General features: G+C 41.2%; 1 protein-coding gene across 1 annotated transcript in view; it reads left to right on the top strand.

Moving 5' to 3' along the window:
• The window catches only part of ACSS1 (acyl-CoA synthetase short chain family member 1), a 217,073-nt gene that overhangs the window by 167,538 nt on the left and 31,838 nt on the right, over positions 1-17,697 (top strand). The window contains exons 10-12 of the mRNA XM_073627979.1: positions 2,264-2,390; positions 8,596-8,723; positions 17,511-17,574. Coding sequence (XP_073484080.1) covers positions 2,264-2,390; positions 8,596-8,723; positions 17,511-17,574 — 319 coding nt within the window. The remainder of the gene's footprint in view (positions 1-2,263; positions 2,391-8,595; positions 8,724-17,510; positions 17,575-17,697) is intronic.

Raw genomic sequence — 17,697 nt, 5'->3', positions numbered from 1 at the left:
CTGTGACGTCATAAGGGGCGAGGTCACCTGGTGACATCACCCAGGGACCACGCCCCATCCCTATATAAGTTGTTGCGGACCGGCAAAGAGCAAAAGTGCGGGCAAAAGAGCAGAAGATGGCGGAGGACCCCGGCAGAAGATACCAGAGTGTGGGAGAAGAACCGGAGAGTGCGGAGAAGAGGTTGGAGAGCGCGGAGAAGAAGGAAGAGACCGCGGAGAAGAAGGAAGAGACCCCTGAAGTCGGAAGAAGACCCCCGGAGCTGCCTAATAAATTACTTTAAAAACCTGTCTAGTGTGTTTTTTTATTGACACTTTTTTTTCCTAGGTGAATGGGTAGGGGTATGATGTATCCCATACTCATTCACATAGGATGGGGGGCCAGGATCTGGGGGCCCCCTTATTAAAGGGGGCTCCCGGATTCCGATAAGCCCCCCCGCCCGCAGACCCCGACAAACAATGGCCAGGGTTGTTGGGAAGAGGCCCTTGTCCTCATCAACATGGGGACAAGGTGCTTTGGGGTGGGGAGGCCGCAGGGCGCCCACCCCCCCATGTTGAGGGTATGCGGCCTGGTACGGTTCAGGAGGGGGGGGGGCGCTCGCTCATCCCCACCCCCTTTCCTGACCGGCCGGGCTGCGTGCTCGGATAAGGGTCTGGTATGGATTTGGGGGGACCCCCACGCAGTTTTTTCGGCGTAGGGGGTTCCCCTTAAAATCCATACCAGACCCAAGGGCCTGGTATGCTCCTGGAGGGTCCTGCCGTTTTTTTATTTAAAATTTGGTGTGGCGTACCCCTTCAGGATTCATACCAAATAGTGCCTGGTATTGGGGGGATCCAAGTCGGATCCCCGTTCATTGAAAGTCGGACGCTTGTCGGCTTCAAATCGCAGGGCAAAGTCGGATCCAAAGTAGGATGGCTGTCGTGTCGCACCAGTGTGAACCCGGCCTTAAGGTAAAAAACCTTCTGTTGTCAGCCCCCCAAATACTTACCAGAGCCTGATCCAGCACAGCTGTGCTGCTCTCCCTCTTCCTCCTCATGAGACTCAGTGGAAGCAGTGGGGTGTGACATGTTTGTTATAAAAAAAAAATAATAATAATAACTTTACAATCACTTTCATCTTTTTTTATTCATTTTAATAAATCAGTAAACTCTTGAATGCGATCACTCTCATACTTTCCCAAGACGACTGCTTGCATTACTTGGCTCTGGGTCCTTCCTTGACATCTAGACTACAGGAAGGAGTAGGAGGGTTTGGACACTACTTGTTAAAAACTACTACAACCCATGAAGAGTCTTGACCTCCTTTAGGCTTAATTATATATACACTATATTGTCAAAAGTATTGTGACGCCTGCCTTTACACGCACATGAACTTTAATGGCATCCCAGTCTAAAGCCAGGCACATACTATTTGTTCTTTTTTTTCATTCAACCCAGCTGGTTGCACGAAAAAACACTGTCGGCTCCGGTCGGGGACACTGTACTAACCATGCGAGGTTAGCACAGAGATCTCCACTGAGCTGTTGTGTTCTGACAGGGGGACGACCCCCCGCCCCGCCAGAACACTCCAATCAGCGCTCTCTGCTATTGGCTGAGAGTGCTAATCAAGAGCTGGTCAGCTGCTGGTTTTCCAGCATGCACGCCTGACAGAAGCCAGCCAGGTTCTGTCGGACAGACTGGCTTACACGCGGGCAGAATGTCGGCCGGTAGTTTTGTACATTGGTGCACAGTCATGTTAGAACCGGAGGGGCCATCCCCAAACTGTTCCCACAAAGTTGACAGCATAAAATATTTTGCTGCTGATGGCTTAAGTGTTTCCTTTACTGGAACTAAGGGGCCAAGCCCAACCCCTGAAAAACAATCCCACACCATAAATCCCCCCTCCACCAAATGAAATTAAAATTCATGTGCATGTAAAGGCAGGTGGTATCCCAATACTTTTGACAATATAGTGTGTGTGTGTGTGTGTGTGTGTATATATATAGATTTATTTATTTATTTATTTATTTTTAATTGGGTTTGTCCCATGTGGTTAGCCCCATACCAGGGTATTCAATTATCTATTGGTTGAACTCGATGGACATGTGTCTTTTTTTTAACATGTCTAAAATAACACGATATAACATTCTTTTACCACAAGAAAATTTAAACTCAGTGCCAGGAAGATATTTTCGATAAGCCAACGATCACTGCAAAATGAGGGCAATTAGAGTTAGATTGTGTAGTAGGATAGTAAAGGGAAACTGTTCTTTCTTTTATTCACCAGGGAAAGGTCATTGAAGGTGGTGATGTTTCTGGTGCTCTGTGTATCGCACAACCATGGCCCGGCATGGCAAGAACCATCTATGGAGATCATCAGAGATTTGTGGATGCTTACTTCAAAGCATATCCAGGTACATATGTTAGCTTTATTGGTCAACTGATCTAAACATCTAAAAGCTAACTGACAAACATGTACATTAATGGGTGCAGTATGTGGTTAGCACTGTTACAGAACAGTACTGAGGCCCAATATTTTAATCCCACCAAGCACACTGCCTGTATTGGGTTTATTTGCTTGCTTAGGTCTGCCTGTAGCTCTAGAACAGATACTGTATACATGGAGTTTATATGCTCTCTCTATGTCTGCAAAGATCTGCTCTGGGGCCTCCAGTTTGGTCCCACAATCTAAAGACTTCCTAGCAGGCTGTTTGTCTTCTATCCCAAAACCAGCATTATGGTCTGCCCATGAGTGTATCAATGTAGTATGGACACTAGACTGTGAGCATCTCTGAAAATGCAAAAATAATAAAATGTAAATAAAAAATAAAAGACCTTTCGTTTGAACTGACTTTGATAAGGTTCTTTACCTACCACTGGATTTATAAGCGCATTTAGTTAGGATGGCTGATGAAACTCATTATTCCACAGAGATAAAAGTAAAAGATGTCAAATTTAATAGAGTGCACAAAGGGTTAAAAGCACTTACAAGATTGTTGAGTGTTAAAAGACATGATAAAATCAGGAGTCCTCATTTGTGGCATGTGTCCATCCTCAGCACGGTGGTAGAGAGCAGTGTAGAGCCGTCCAGCAGCTGTAAAGTGTTCTCATGCGTGTTGGAAAGAGGAGGCAGCAGGGAATCCTGTATTCACTGCGGGACACATAAGGCTGATGGTGTCAGTGTAGAGAAGGGGGTGGTAACGCGTTTCGGAGCATGTGCGGCTCCTTCGTCAGACCTACGCCCACACTCCTCAGGCTGGCTTATAAATGGTGAGGGGGAGGAGCAAGGGGAGGAGTGTGGGCAGATACTAAATACACAATGATAAGGGAAGTGACAGATGTATTATGAGGACGGCCAAGACGACCGTGCACTCGCAAAATGGATTATTAACGTCAGTGCTATATACAATGAAGTCCTGAAGGAATTTGACACAGGGGTACAGGGCACAGATGGCAGTGGTTAAATTAACCATAATAAATAAATAAATAAATATACAAACATAAGGTTGACATTGAATTAATATACAGGTGTGTTACATGGTCGGCCGGGTGTCTATATGAATGTGTTATAAAGGCGGCCGGGCGTTTGTACACATGCAAATAGGGTCGTAAGTCTAATATTGAGTAGACAATGAATACGGCTATAGATTTATTCATTGTCTACTCAATATTAGACTTACGACCCTATTTGCATGTGTACAAACGCCCGGCCGCCTTTATAACACATTCATATAGACACCCGGCCGATCATGTAACACACCTGTATATTACTTTAATGTCAACCTTATGTTTGTATATTTATTTATTTATTATTGTTAATTTAACCACTGCCATCTGTGCTCTGTACCCCTGTGTCAAATTCCTTCAGGACTTCATTGTATATAGCACTGACGTTAATAATCCATTTTGCGAGTGCACGGTCGTCTTGGCCGTCCTCATAATACATCTGTCACTTCCCTTATCATTGTGTATTTAGTATCTGCCCACACTCCTCCCCTTGCTCCTCCCCCTCACCATTTATAAGCCAGCCTGAGGAGTGTGGGCGTAGGTCTGACGAAGGAGCCGCACATGCTCCGAAACGCGTTACCACCCCCTTCTGTACACTGACACCATCAGCCTTGTGTGTCCCGCAGTGAATATAGGATTCCCTGCTGCCTCCTCTTTCCAACACGCATGAGAACGCTTTACAGCTGCTGGACGGCTCTACACTGCTCTCTACCACCGTGCTGAGGATGGACATATGCCACAAATGAGGACTCCTGATTTTATCATGTCTTTTAACACTCAACAATCTTGTAAGTGCTTTTAACCCTTTGTGCACTCTATTAAATTTGACATACTGCACTTAGAGGCGCCTTTCTTTTCCTTTTTTATATCTTCAGAGTTGCTTCTCCTCTAACCAAAGTGCTGCCAGAAGTGCCATCTCATCACTATCATTCCTCTGACCAGCTATCCACCTCCACCAGAGCGCCCTTATCACCTCTCTATAAAAGTAAAAGATAAATGGATTCCCCAGTCTGCAATGTGCAATATTATTGTCCAGATTTTTTTTTTTTTTAATATTTTGACATCGGGTTCAGGGATTCCAAACTCAGGTCAGGGTAAGTAAAGCGGGACGACTGTTCCCCTAGTCATATTATATGACAACTGCATGCTGTAAGAAATCATTTTACATTCATTAGTTAAACAAAAATGTTTTGCTTTTACTTACAGTTATCCTTTTTACACTTCCTGGTTAAGTGAGGCACTGGTGATGCAACCAGGACCTCACAGATGCATAGTTAGTAAAAATATAAAGAATAAAAAGCTTTCAACTATCGATAAATATCTGTTTGTAGATATCTCTAGATTTCTGTAACATTTCTAAAGGTGACTTTGTTGCAATTTTTAAGATAAGTGTGAAGTCCTCCTTAAAGCCGATCGTTCACCTCATTCCCCCTCACCTCCCACCTGTGTTAGACTATTATTCCAAATTCATAATTCGGGACTTATAGGTGTTATACTATATTCATGGCAAGCTTGCAAAACATATTTGGTTTTATAATTAGTCATAATAAATATAGTATGTGTGAATGACCTTGATCAATTGATTTGATATGATTCTTCATCTAAAGCTGAGTATTGCTAAGTGTATGTAGTTAGTTTGAGAATGACCTATAAGGTATCTGGTATAGAATATCAAGGGAGGTTCAGAATAGACCAGTATTTATGTAGTTAGAGGAATAATACAATTTGTTTATATCCAGTTAAGTAAGTTTAGTGTAGTCTCAATCATATTAATGTATAGTTACTTAATGTAGTTAAAGTTGGTAATATGTGTTCATATTGGTAGATGTTTGGTTATATGACATTACATGATCAGCACATTACTACAAGTGTTACATGTGGGATTGTCAATCAAACTCTATATATGACTCTCTGAGTTAGTATCTCCTTTGTATAGCATATTGCTGAAGTTAGCAGAAATGAATGTGTGGAATACAAGGTTCTAAGTTTTTGTGAGGTTATGATGTTCACATGTAACATATAAAGCCAACGCTTTGATATTGAAGGTCAGACAGACACACACACCCACTAAGAGAGATGACAAAGACATATTCACACAAAGACACTTTGACAAGTTGGAACAGCTGAATTCTCCCAGAAGTCTAAGAACGTCATTTCCTGCTTCTTTTTGGTTACACAAGACAGCATGGAGACAGAAGGCAGCAGCCGTGAAGCACACATGCTTTTATAAGCTTATTACAGCTTTATAACTATTTATTCTAATTCATATATTTTTACATACACTGAACTAAATTATTATACTTTTTACATTGTATTTATGATGCCAACTGTGTGACAATAAACTCACACTTTGTTTTAAGTCAGAGATACAAGAGTATTAGATATTATTTTTATTCTTCAACCTGCAGGCTAGGAAGATGAACTCATGCTTTCTCTTTTTATACCCTGGATGGTTTTAAAAGTCCCGATCAGGATACCAATTAAGTAAAATACAGTTTTGTGTGAATGTATAGAAAAATTATTCTGAACAAGTACTAATTGTTTTTTTTGGAAAATTATCTTTATTGTTTAAAAAAAACCACATACAGTATTCAATAGAACAATCCAGGACCGCCCATCACAATCCGATGAACCAAGTATTATACAAATAAAAAAGAAGTGCATAACATTTGAACATGTGCATGAATATTGCCTGTGAAGCTTGCCAACCTGGCCCACTTCACCTTCTCAGAAGAGACACAACCCCCCCACACCCATATGCAACCAAAAGCACAAGGATCCATGTGAAAAACTACCCACATTCTGGAGAAAATGTAATTTATGCGTTCCACCATGCAACCCGTCCAGGTCAGAGGTGATGAGGTGCACATCAGAGGCTTACATGAACCAGAAAGGATACCATTAATAAAAGGTTAAAACTAGTCTGTTACAGTGAGGGGTGACGCCATCCAACTGCCCCAAACCTTATGAAATTTGAGAAGCTTTATAGAAGGGTAGGGCTTTATATGTGGCTTTATAGAAGGGTAGGGCCCTATTCATTAAAGCCTTCCAGGACTCTACCGATGGAGGAGTAGAACTCTTCCAAGACAAAACTATGCGTTTCCTAGCATGGAAAAAATAATAAAGTAAATAAGGTCCGTATTGCTATGGTGGGGGCCAGATCATCCAGCAGTCTGAGCAGGCAGTGCCTTATAGAAGGACGTAGGGAGATAGTTGTCACCTCCTGTATACACATCAAAACATCCTTCCAGTATTCCTGTATATCAAGACAGTCAAAGAAGATATGCATACAGTCAGCCCCCCTGCAGAACAACGCCAGCAAGAAGAGGTGACTGAACCAAAAATTATAGCTATCTTGGCCGGGGGCATATATATATACGATGCAAAAATTTGTAGTGGATCAGTTGGTCATGGGCCAAGATTAGACTGGTAAAGGGTGCATGCCTGACATCCTCTCAATCTTCCGTTTCCAAATCTGGCGCCATCGACTCCCACTTAGCTCTACACATACTCATAAGCCGAACAAGTCTCAGGGAAACGGAATTTATATATAGTAGATAGGGGCTTTTGAAGATCATCCTCCCTTCGTAAGGATTCAAGGGTGGACACTGAGAATTAAGCTCTTACATGTTTATACTGTGTTTGGTATGCATGTCTTAGTTGTATGTACCGAAAAAATGGGTATTTGACAACTGATGTAGAGATTTCAGTTCATCAAAATATTTCAGCTGCCCATTTGTTTAATCCCAAATTTCGTACAGGCCACTGGAACTTCAAATGTAAAAAATTGGGGCAGATTAGGATTTCTCCACATTGGGGCATGAGGCGAAAGTGGGAAGGGACCCCCAAATTCCCCACTATGGGCAACCATCTAGGCACGTAAAACTGACCTCATAAAAGTGGTCAAGACATAGGGCGACTTGGGCCCTCTAAATACCAAATGGGCCAATGCTTCATATGAACCAATGAGCGCCGCCTCAAGGCCAACTGCAGCATCATCACATGGACCACTGAGCCATCTATTGACTATCACCAACTCTCCCACCAAGAAGTACCATATTTATAGAAATTTGGCACCACTATCCCCCCTTCCTTCCAAGGTTAACTACTAATTGTTTTTAGCTCCCATTTATACCTCAGCGTTCAATATCATAACATAACCCTTAGTCGGGACTGGTGTTATTTTATTTACTGTAACCAGAAGCATGAATGATTCAGAAACTTTTATACTGTAATAACACCACCTTACCACATTGGTTAATGATCAATATACTGAGTTTGTATTTAACTTCCATTTCACTGGCCTTTCTGGAGATTAGTGTAATCAGCAATGATAACCATGAATAGAGACTGATTTAAGAGAGTACTGATAAAAGGGAGACAGACAGCCATTCACTAAATAAGAACTATAAAATACATTTTTAGACATATGGGGGGATTTACTAAAACGGGAGCACACAGAATCTAGTGCAACTGTGCACAGTAACCAATCAATTTCTAGGTTTTATTGTCAAAGCTTAATTGAACAAACTGAAGTTAGAAGCTGATTGGTTACTCTGCACAGATGCACCAAATTCTGCATGCTCCAGTTTTAGTAAATCCAACCCATACTATATTTCCAGGTACCTTTTTGCTTCTAAATTTGCAAATATACATGGAAACCACTCCATCCCAGTGCTCACAAGTGTAACCCAATTACAGTCACCATGGACAGAAACCAGGATTGTGTCATAGACATTAATAACTGAATGGAGAACAAAGTTTACTAGATTAATGTAGGATCATATTCTGCCAAAGGCCTATTTAACGGTGCACATCAGACAATGCAGATAGGTAGCCAAGCAGAAGATTAATTAATAACCATGACAATATATTTCCATGGATAAGTGCATAGCTATACCAGGTTTACTCTGCAGTGTTGCTTAAAATAAAACAATACAATATATACTGTATATTGTTACCTAGTCACCTAATAGAAGAAATTGTGTGGAGGGGTTGTCTTTCATGTTTCTGCAGAGAGTAAGTCCCAATCAATTTTTAAAGAAATTATTTTTAAATGTAATTATAAACTGATTAACTTTTTTGTGTCTTATTGTTGTGTAATTCTTCCAGGCTACTATTTTACTGGGGATGGAGCCCACAGGACAAATGAAGGGTATTATCAAATAACAGGGCGAATGGATGATGTTATAAATATCAGTGGTCATCGGTTGGGCACAGCAGAAATTGAGGATGCACTGGTAAATATGAAAATAAATAATTTTAACAAAGTTTCTTAAATATGTTAATTTCTTGCAAAAAAAACTGTTTATCTGCCAATGTCTCTCAAAACACACTTTTCATGATCATAATGTGCAACTGTAAAATGCTTCAAAATCGCACTGCGCATAAAAAGGTGGTGCGTGTGTCATGCACTGGACTTTGCCTAGGTGGAGTTATCTGGCACATTTTTATAACCATACAGTCTGCTAGATAGATTCACTTATAGATTCTGTTTCCTTCGTCCCCAGAGCATTGTGGTGTGCTTTCCTGTGTGTGTATGACCAAACAATGATGTCACCAACTCCCAATAAACCCTTCATTTCTACTGGAGAATCCAGCAGGAGGAGCACAGAAGACACCACTGCTGGCCATAAAAAAGGAAGCAGTGGAGGAACAAAGGGAAAAGGGTGGGGCTGCCTTTAAAGTGAACCTGCAGCTTTGACTTGATTCAAAGTGCTACTAAACTCAGTTCCCTGCATTCACTATATCTGGTCTCCCACAGTACACAGAACATGGAAATGCAAACGTTTTAGTAAATATAAACTGCTAAATACCCTTTTTCATCAGCAGTTATAGCAGTCTTGTGACTTATATCAGTGTCTGGTTAAAGCTTGTAGGATGAGTTTTCATTCTGCTCTGACTGTCCTGTAAGGCTGCAGGATCCCTGACCCTCTGTCTTGACAGTGCTAATTGGCCCTGTGCTGATCACATGCACTCTCACAAGAAAAAAAAAGCAATACACACCAAACTGAGCATGTGCAAAGTGCCCCCAAGGCTCTGTGTTATCAGCAGGTGGATTGGGAACTATGGAAGGAGGGGAGGAACAGAGAATACAGGACCAAACAGCCTTTTTACACAATCCAGAGGATTAACCCCTTAGATTCCACAGTCAGTATAACAAGCATGCTTTACTGCATATACAGACTGATTTTTCTGATGTGGGTTTAGTAACACTTTAAGTTTTATTTGCAAAGAACAAATTACAGGGAGGTGTTCAAAAAAAGATGTAAAACAATACAGGGGCCAAATACAGTGCATATCTTAAAACAAATAGGAGAAGGGCAATGTTGTCAAGTCTTTACAGCGGGGGTCAGCAACCTGTAGATCGTGATCTACCAGTAGATCGCGGACAGGTGACTGGTAGATCTCGGTCTGGGTTTGCTGACTTGCTATTCCAGAGCATCAAACAGAGTGCAATGCAGAGGGACTACTTGTAAAGCTAGAGCTGTTGTAGGGAGCAAGAGCCACATAAGTCAATGCCCCCTCTGTAGTGCTGGCTCCTGTCCCATGCGGAGTGATACCAACTGCACTCCAACTCTTATCCCGGCTAGCCATCTCTAGAGTGGTGCCAGCAGCAGGAAAGAAGAGATCTTCAGGTCAGTGTGAAGCAATACACTGGGCACAATAGTTTGGGGATGCTTTCACACGGATGTGCTGCTGTTTACCCACACCGTGGGTGCAGTGCAGTGTACATGCAGCTTTCCTGCGGGCTTGCTGCATTTAGCCATAGACTTCTATTATAGCCTGCTGTTTTATCACCCCCAAATTTATGTGTGAATGAGCCCTAAACACAAAACTCTGTGTTTGATTGGGCACAGCCAATTAGCTGACTTCAGCCAAAATAATTGCCTGAAATCATCTGCCAAACTCTAGCTGTGTGCAATCACAGCAGGGAGCGTGCGCATGTGCGCTGCTGAATTTGTCAGAATTAGCATAAGTACGGGTACGTGATTGTGCCTGCACCTGCCGCTCACTTGCATTACATTTACTAGTACCCATTTTCTTTTGTAAAATGTAACAGATGATGTTGCATTCAGTAAATAGATACCAAGCATGCCAAGACTCAAACTTAAGTGCACCCGTGAAATAGTGACAAACTACGGCACCCAAAACTTTTCATAGGTGATGTTTTAAAAGCCTTTCCAGGTTGTCAGTGTAGAGTTAATTATTAATGATGACCCCAGAATTATTGTTCTTACTCTGATGTTTGCAGCAAAACCTCACAATGTGTGGTTTACATGCTGTTTACATACACACATGGAACCTATGCTGCATTTTACCTTGTGTGTATGCTCAGGGGGGATTGGGGTGCTTTTACCATTTTAAAAAATATTTTTTTTATTTATTTTAATAAAATTTATTTATTTACACTTTAGAATTTTTTTTTTCATTTAACTTTATTGCTATCACTAGGTGGCTCGCAAGCCCCCAATGTGATAACTTTGGACAGGTGGCATGTACTCTTTATGGAGACATCAAGACTCTATTAGAACCCTAGTGTCTCCTCTGCCCTCCACTGCATTTAAACAAGCAGAAATAATGCTTAATTAGCTGCTTCCTTGGCCCTTAGCAGCCAGGGATTGACCGCTCTGAAACCAGAAATTATAAAAACATGGTTGCTTCTGGATTCATTAGGAGTTGCGCAGCCCTTCATACTACACTAAAAGTGATTTGGTGGCTGTAGACCCATTCAGATAACTTTTACTGAACAGCAGATGGCCGGCTGTAAAAAAATGATACCAAGATCATGGCTGCAGCTATGCACTTTTTATAACCACTTGTTTCCAGGATTCTTTTCTACATTTAGTGGACAGCAAGTGGTTAATTATGGTCACCCTGTGCAAATAGCTTATATGTGACAAATCCCATATGGATGCAAGGTGATTGGGATGTAAAACTTATTTTTTTTATATGTTCAATGTTATAGTTTCCTATGAGAGACCTCAGCTGTAATCGGAAACAAATACTTCCGATGTTGGTTTTTCAAACAAATGAACTTTCATATTTAATCTTTCAAGCCCAAGGCCACCAGACACTTATATAATTAAAGTTTAGATATATGTTGTGTCCACAGAACTTACCCACAGCATAGACATGTTTTCCAAAGCAATACTTGGGAACACAACATCTGCTTTATTGCTGATATTTAATCGCACATAAGAGAATAATAAAAAACATAAGACAATCCTAAAAATGATAAAGAGCATATAGGCAAAAGACAGTTGCCAAAAGACATTGAGACTTCCATCACACATAAAGCCCTTCAGCTATAGAAGGCAGGATAGAGGTGACACATCCAACAATATACAGTTGTGCTCAAAAGTTTGCACACCCTGGCAAAAATTGTGAAATTTTGGCATTAATATTGACTGATCATGCTCACACACAAAAAAATAGAAAATACTGTGCCCACAGTACCTGTCAGTGCCATCTGTCCCCAGTGCCACCTGTCAGTGCCATCTGTCCCCAGTGCCATCTATCAGTGCCAACTGTCCCCAGTGCCACCTATCAGTGCCAACTGTCCCCAGTACCACCTGAAAGTGCCATCTGTCCCCAGTGCCACATATCAGTGCCACCTGTCCCCAGTGCTACCTGTCAGTGTCACGTGCCATCTGTTATCAGTGTCACGTGTCATCAGTGCCACGTATCAGTGCCATCTGTCATCAGTGCCACCTGTCAGTGTCACGTGCCATCTGTTATCAGTGCCACATATCAGTGCCATCTGTTATCAGTGCCACATATCAGTGCCATCTGTCATCAGTGCCACGTATTAGTGCCATCTGTCATCAGTGCCATTTATTAGTGCCATCTGTCATAAGTGCCACGTATTAGTGCCATCTGTCATCAGTGCCACATCAGTGTCATGTGTCATCAGTGCCACATATTAGTGCCACCTGTCATCAGTGTCACGTGTCATCAGTGCCACGTATTAGTGCCATCTGTCATCAGTGCCACATCAGTGTCACATGCCAACAGTGCCATGTATCAGTGCCACATCAGTGTCACATGTTATTGTCCTGGTGCTCCAGGGCCTATAAAAGTGTAATTGGTAGTCAACAAGTTAGATGTGTAATTCATGCTCCTAGAACACGTGATGGTGCTCCCTGCATGTTGGGCCAGGCTGTGAAAAAGTCCCACATATGTGGTATCGTAATACTCAGGAGGAATGGCAGAATGTATTTTGGGGCATTATTTGTGGTATACACATGCCATGTGAGAGAAATAACCTATTACAATGACAATTTTGTGGAAAAAAAAATCTGTCAGTGTCATCTGTCCCCAGTGCCACCTATCGGTGCCAACTGTCCCCAGTGCCACCTATCAGTGCCATCTGTTCCCAGTGCCACCTGACCCCAGTGCCACCTGTCCCCAGTGCTACCTGTCAGTGTCAAGTGCCATCTGTTATCAGTGTCATGTGTCATCAGTGCCACGTATTAGTGCCATCTGTCATCAGTGCCACCTGTCAGTGTCACGTGCCATCTGTTATCAGTGCCACATCAGTGTCACGTGTCATCAGTGCCACGTATCAGTGCCTTCTGTCATCAGTGCCACATCAGTGTCATGTGTCATTGTCCTGGTGCTCCAGGGCATATAAAAGTGTAATAGGTAGTCAAAAAGTTAGATGTGTAATTTATGCTCCCAGAACACGTGATGGTGCTCCCTGCATGTTGGGCCTCTCTATGTGGCCAGGCTGTGAAAAAGTCCAACATATGTGGTATCGTAATACTCAGGAGGAGTAGCAGAATGTATTTTGGGGCATTATTTGTGGTATACACATGCCATGTGAGAGAAATAACCTATTACAATGACAATTTTGTGGGGAAAAAAATCTCCATTTTGCAAAGAATTGTGGGAAAAAAATGACATCAAAAATCTCACCATGCATCTTACTAAATACCTTGCAATGTCTACTTTCAAAAAAGGGGTAATTTGGGGGGTATTTATACTTTCCTGGCTTGTTCAGGTTGCAAGAAATGAGATAGGCCACCGGTACATCAAGTGTGATCAATTTTTTATGATTTGCACCACAGCTTGTAGACTCTCTAACTTTCACAAAGCCCAAATAATATCCACTAATTTGGGTTATTTTTACCAAAGATATGTAGCAGTATAAATTGTGTCCAAAATTTATGAAGAAAAATTAATAATTTGCAAAATTTTATCACAGAAACTAAGAAAAATACGTTTTTTTTTCAAAATTTTCAGGCTTTTTTCATTTATAGCGCAAAAAATAAAAAACCCAGAGGTGATCAAATACCACCAAAAAAAAGCTCTATTTTTATGAAAAAAAGGACAAAAGATTAATTTGGGTACAGTATTACATGACTGAGTAATTGTCATTCAAAGTGTGAGAGCACCGAAAGCTGAAAATTGGTCTGGTCAAGAGGGGGGGGGTTTATGTGCCCACTAGTCAAGTGGTTAAGGAGAGCAATCCTTAAATAAAGGATATAAAAAGATATCCAAAGCCTTGAATATGCCAGTCAGTACTGTTCAATCACTTAATAAGAAGTGGAAAATTTGGGGATCTCTTGATACCAAGCCAAGGTCAGGTAGTTTAAGAAAGATTTGAGCCACAACTGCCACAGGAACTGTTCGGGATACAAAGAGAAACCCACAGGTAACCTAAGGAGAAATACAGGCTGCTCTGGAAAAAGATGGTGTAGTTGTTTTTAAGGAGCACAATACGATGATACTTGAACAAAAAAGAGCTGCATGGTCAAGTTGCCAGAAAGAAGCCTTTACTGTACGAGTTCCACAAAAAGCCTGGTTACAATATGCCCAACAACACCTTGACATGCCTCATTGGCTTTTTTTGGCATTGGCACAGTACAGGCTTCCTTCTGGCAGCTCAACCATGCTGCTCTTTTCTGTTTAAGTATTGTTGAATTGTGCTCTTTAAAAACAACCACACCGACTTTTTGGAGAGCAGCCTGTATTTCTCCTGCGGTTACCTGTAGGTTTTTCTTTGTATCCTGAGCAATTCTTCCGCCAATTGTGGCTGCAATCTTTCTTGGTCTACCTGACCTTGGCTTGGTATCAAAAGAGTCCAGAATTTTCCACTTCTTAATAAGTGATTGAACAGTACTGACTGGCATATTCAAGGCTTTGGATATCTTTTTATATCCTTTTCCATCTTTGTAAAGTTTCATTACCTTGTTACGCAGGTCTTTTGACTGTTCTTTTCTACCCCCTCATGGCTCAGTGTCTAGCCTGCTTAGTGCAATCATGTGAAAACTAACAAACTCATTGACTATTTATACACAGACACTAATTGTGATTTAAAAAGCCACAAATGTGGGAAATTACCTTTAATTGCCATATTAACCTGTGTGTGCCCCCTGCTGTGTCTGTACCAAGGCCAAACATTCCAGGGTATGTAAACTATTTACCAGGGCCATTTGGGTGATTTCTGTTATCATTATGATCTAAAACAGTGTTTCTCAACTCCAGTCCTCAAGGCGCCCCAACAGGTCATGTTTTCAGGCCTTCCATTATTTTGCACAGGTGATTTGATCAGTTTCACTGCCTTAGTAATTACCACAGCCTTTTCACCTGAGGGAAATCCTGAAAACATGACCTGTTGGGGCGCCTTGAGGACTAGAGTTGAGAAACACTGATCTAAAAAGGATCCAAAAAAACTATGTGATAACAAATAGCTGCATGTGATTGCTATCCTTAAATAAAAGACAGTTTTTGGCATGATCAGTCATATTTTCAATATTAATGCCAAAATTTCACAATTTCTGCCAGGGTATGCAAACTTTTGATTAAACTTTTGAGCACAACTGTAGCTTTTCATTGCTCAAGGGCAAGCAGCCAACTTATATATTTATTTCTGATGTCTATTAAGTTAGTTACTTGAGTTTCCACTTTACACATGGAAAGGGTTCCACAATAGTATGAACAGGAAATTCTAGGAATTAGAAACAAGAAGCGGAAGGTCTAAGCACTATGCCCCTGTAAGCTAATAAAAAGTTTAGCTACATATTTTACATGCATTAGTGCCGGTTCACACAGGGGCGGCACGACTTGCAGGTCGCCTCAGCGAGGCGACCTGCAAACGACTTCCGAGGCGACTTGCAAAACGACTTCTGCATAGAAGTCTATGCAAGTCGCCCCCAAAGTAGTACAGGAACCTTTTTCTAAGTCGGAGCGACTTGCGTCGCTCCTATTAGAACGGTTCCGTAGCACAGAACGGGAGGCGACTTGTCAGGCGACTAGGTCGCCTAACAAGTCGCCCCTGTGTGAACCGAGCCTTAGGCTCAATTCAAAAGTTTTAACACAAGGATCTTATTAGACAAAAGATATGAGGGTTCTTCACAAAGTTTCCACACTTTTATAGTATAATAGAGTTAAAAAAAGTGCAGAAACTTTTGAAGAACCCTCTTAACTAATTTTTGGAAACTAAACAGCCTTACCTGGGTGTGTTAACTTTGTGAATTGAGCCTATTACTTGATATCCAATTTATAATATTTCATATAATTACTTATAATTACAGGTACAGGCTTCCTTCTGGCAGCTCAACCATGCTGCTCTTTTCTGTTTAAGTATTGTTGAATTGTGCTCCTTAAAAACAACCACACCGACTTTTTGGAGAGCAGCCTGTATTTCTCCTGCGGTTACCTGTAGGTTTTTCTTTGTATCCTGAGCAATTCTTCCGCCAATTGTGGCTGCAATCTTTCTTGGTCTACCTGACCTTGGCTTGGTATCAAAAGAGTCCAGAATTTTCCACTTCTTAATAAGTGATTTAACAGTACTGACTGGCATATTCAAGGCTTTGGATATCTTTTTATATCCTTTTCCATCTTTGTAAAGTTTCATTACCTTGTTACGCAGGTCTTTTGACTGTTCTTTTCTACCCCCTCATGGCTCAGTGTCTAGCCTGCTTAGTGCAATCATGTGAAAGCTAACAAACTCATTGACTATTTATACACAGACACTAATTGTGATTTAAAAAGCCACAAATGTGGGAAATTACCTTTAATTGCCATATTAACCTGTGTGTGCCCCCTGCTGTGTCTGTACCAAGGCCAAACATTCCAGGGTATGTAAACTATTTACCAGGGCCATTTGGGTGATTTCTGTTATCATTATGATCTAAAAAGGATCCAAAAAAACTATGTGATAATAAATAGCTGCATGTGATTGCTATCCTTAAATAAAAGACAGTTTTTGGCATGATCAGTCATATTTTCAATATTAATGCCAAAATTTCACAATTTCTGCCAGGGTATGCAAACTTTTGATTAAACTTTTGAGCACAACTGTAGCTTTTCATTGCTCAAGGGCAAGCAGCCAACTTATATATTTATTTCTGATGTCTATTAAGTTAGTTACTTGAGTTTCCACTTTACACATGGAAAGGGTTCCACAATAGTATGAACAGGAAATTATAGGAATTAGAAACAAGAAGCGGAAGGTCTAAGCACTATGCCCCTGTAAGCTAATAAAAAGTTTAGCTACATATTTTACATGCATTAGTGCCGGTTCACACAGGGGCGGCACGACTTGCAGGTCACCTCAGCAAGGCGACCTGCAAACGACTTCCGAGGCGACTTGCAAAACGACTTCTGCATAGAAGTCTATGCAAGTCGCCCCCAAAGTAGTACAGGAACCTTTTTCTAAGTCGGAGCGACTTGCGTCGCTCCTATTAGAACGGTTCCGTAGCACAGAACGGGAGGCGACTTGTCAGGCGACTAGGTCGCCTGACAAGTCGCCCCTGTGTGAACCGAGCCTTAGGCTCAATTCAAAAGTTTTAACACAAGGATCTTATTAGACAAAAGATATGAGGGTTCTTCACAAAGTTTCCACACTTTTATAGTATAATAGAGTTAAAAAAAGTGCAGAAACTTTTGAAGAACCCTCTTAACTCATTTTTGGAAACTAAACAGCCTTACCTGGGTGTGTTAACTTTGTGAATTGAGCCTATTACTTGATATCCAATTTATAATATTTCATATAATTACTTATAATTATTTTGCAGGATGAGCATCCTGATGTTCCAGAAACTGCTGTTATTGGTTTTCCACATGACATCAAGGGAGAAGGTAAGATTTCTTAAGCTGTTGCTGGTTTAATAAATCAATAAATCAGATTGGTTTACCTTTCACATACAGCCGCTTTCAGCTTTTCTAAATTGGCTTTTGTATATATAAGACATTGCCATTATT

This window comes from Aquarana catesbeiana, linkage group LG04 (genome assembly GCF_042186555.1).
Source record: "Aquarana catesbeiana isolate 2022-GZ linkage group LG04, ASM4218655v1, whole genome shotgun sequence".
Classification (NCBI taxonomy): domain Eukaryota; kingdom Metazoa; phylum Chordata; class Amphibia; order Anura; family Ranidae; genus Aquarana; species Aquarana catesbeiana.
Note: the sequence above shows the minus strand (reverse complement) of the source record. Positions and strands in the feature narration are given on the sequence as shown.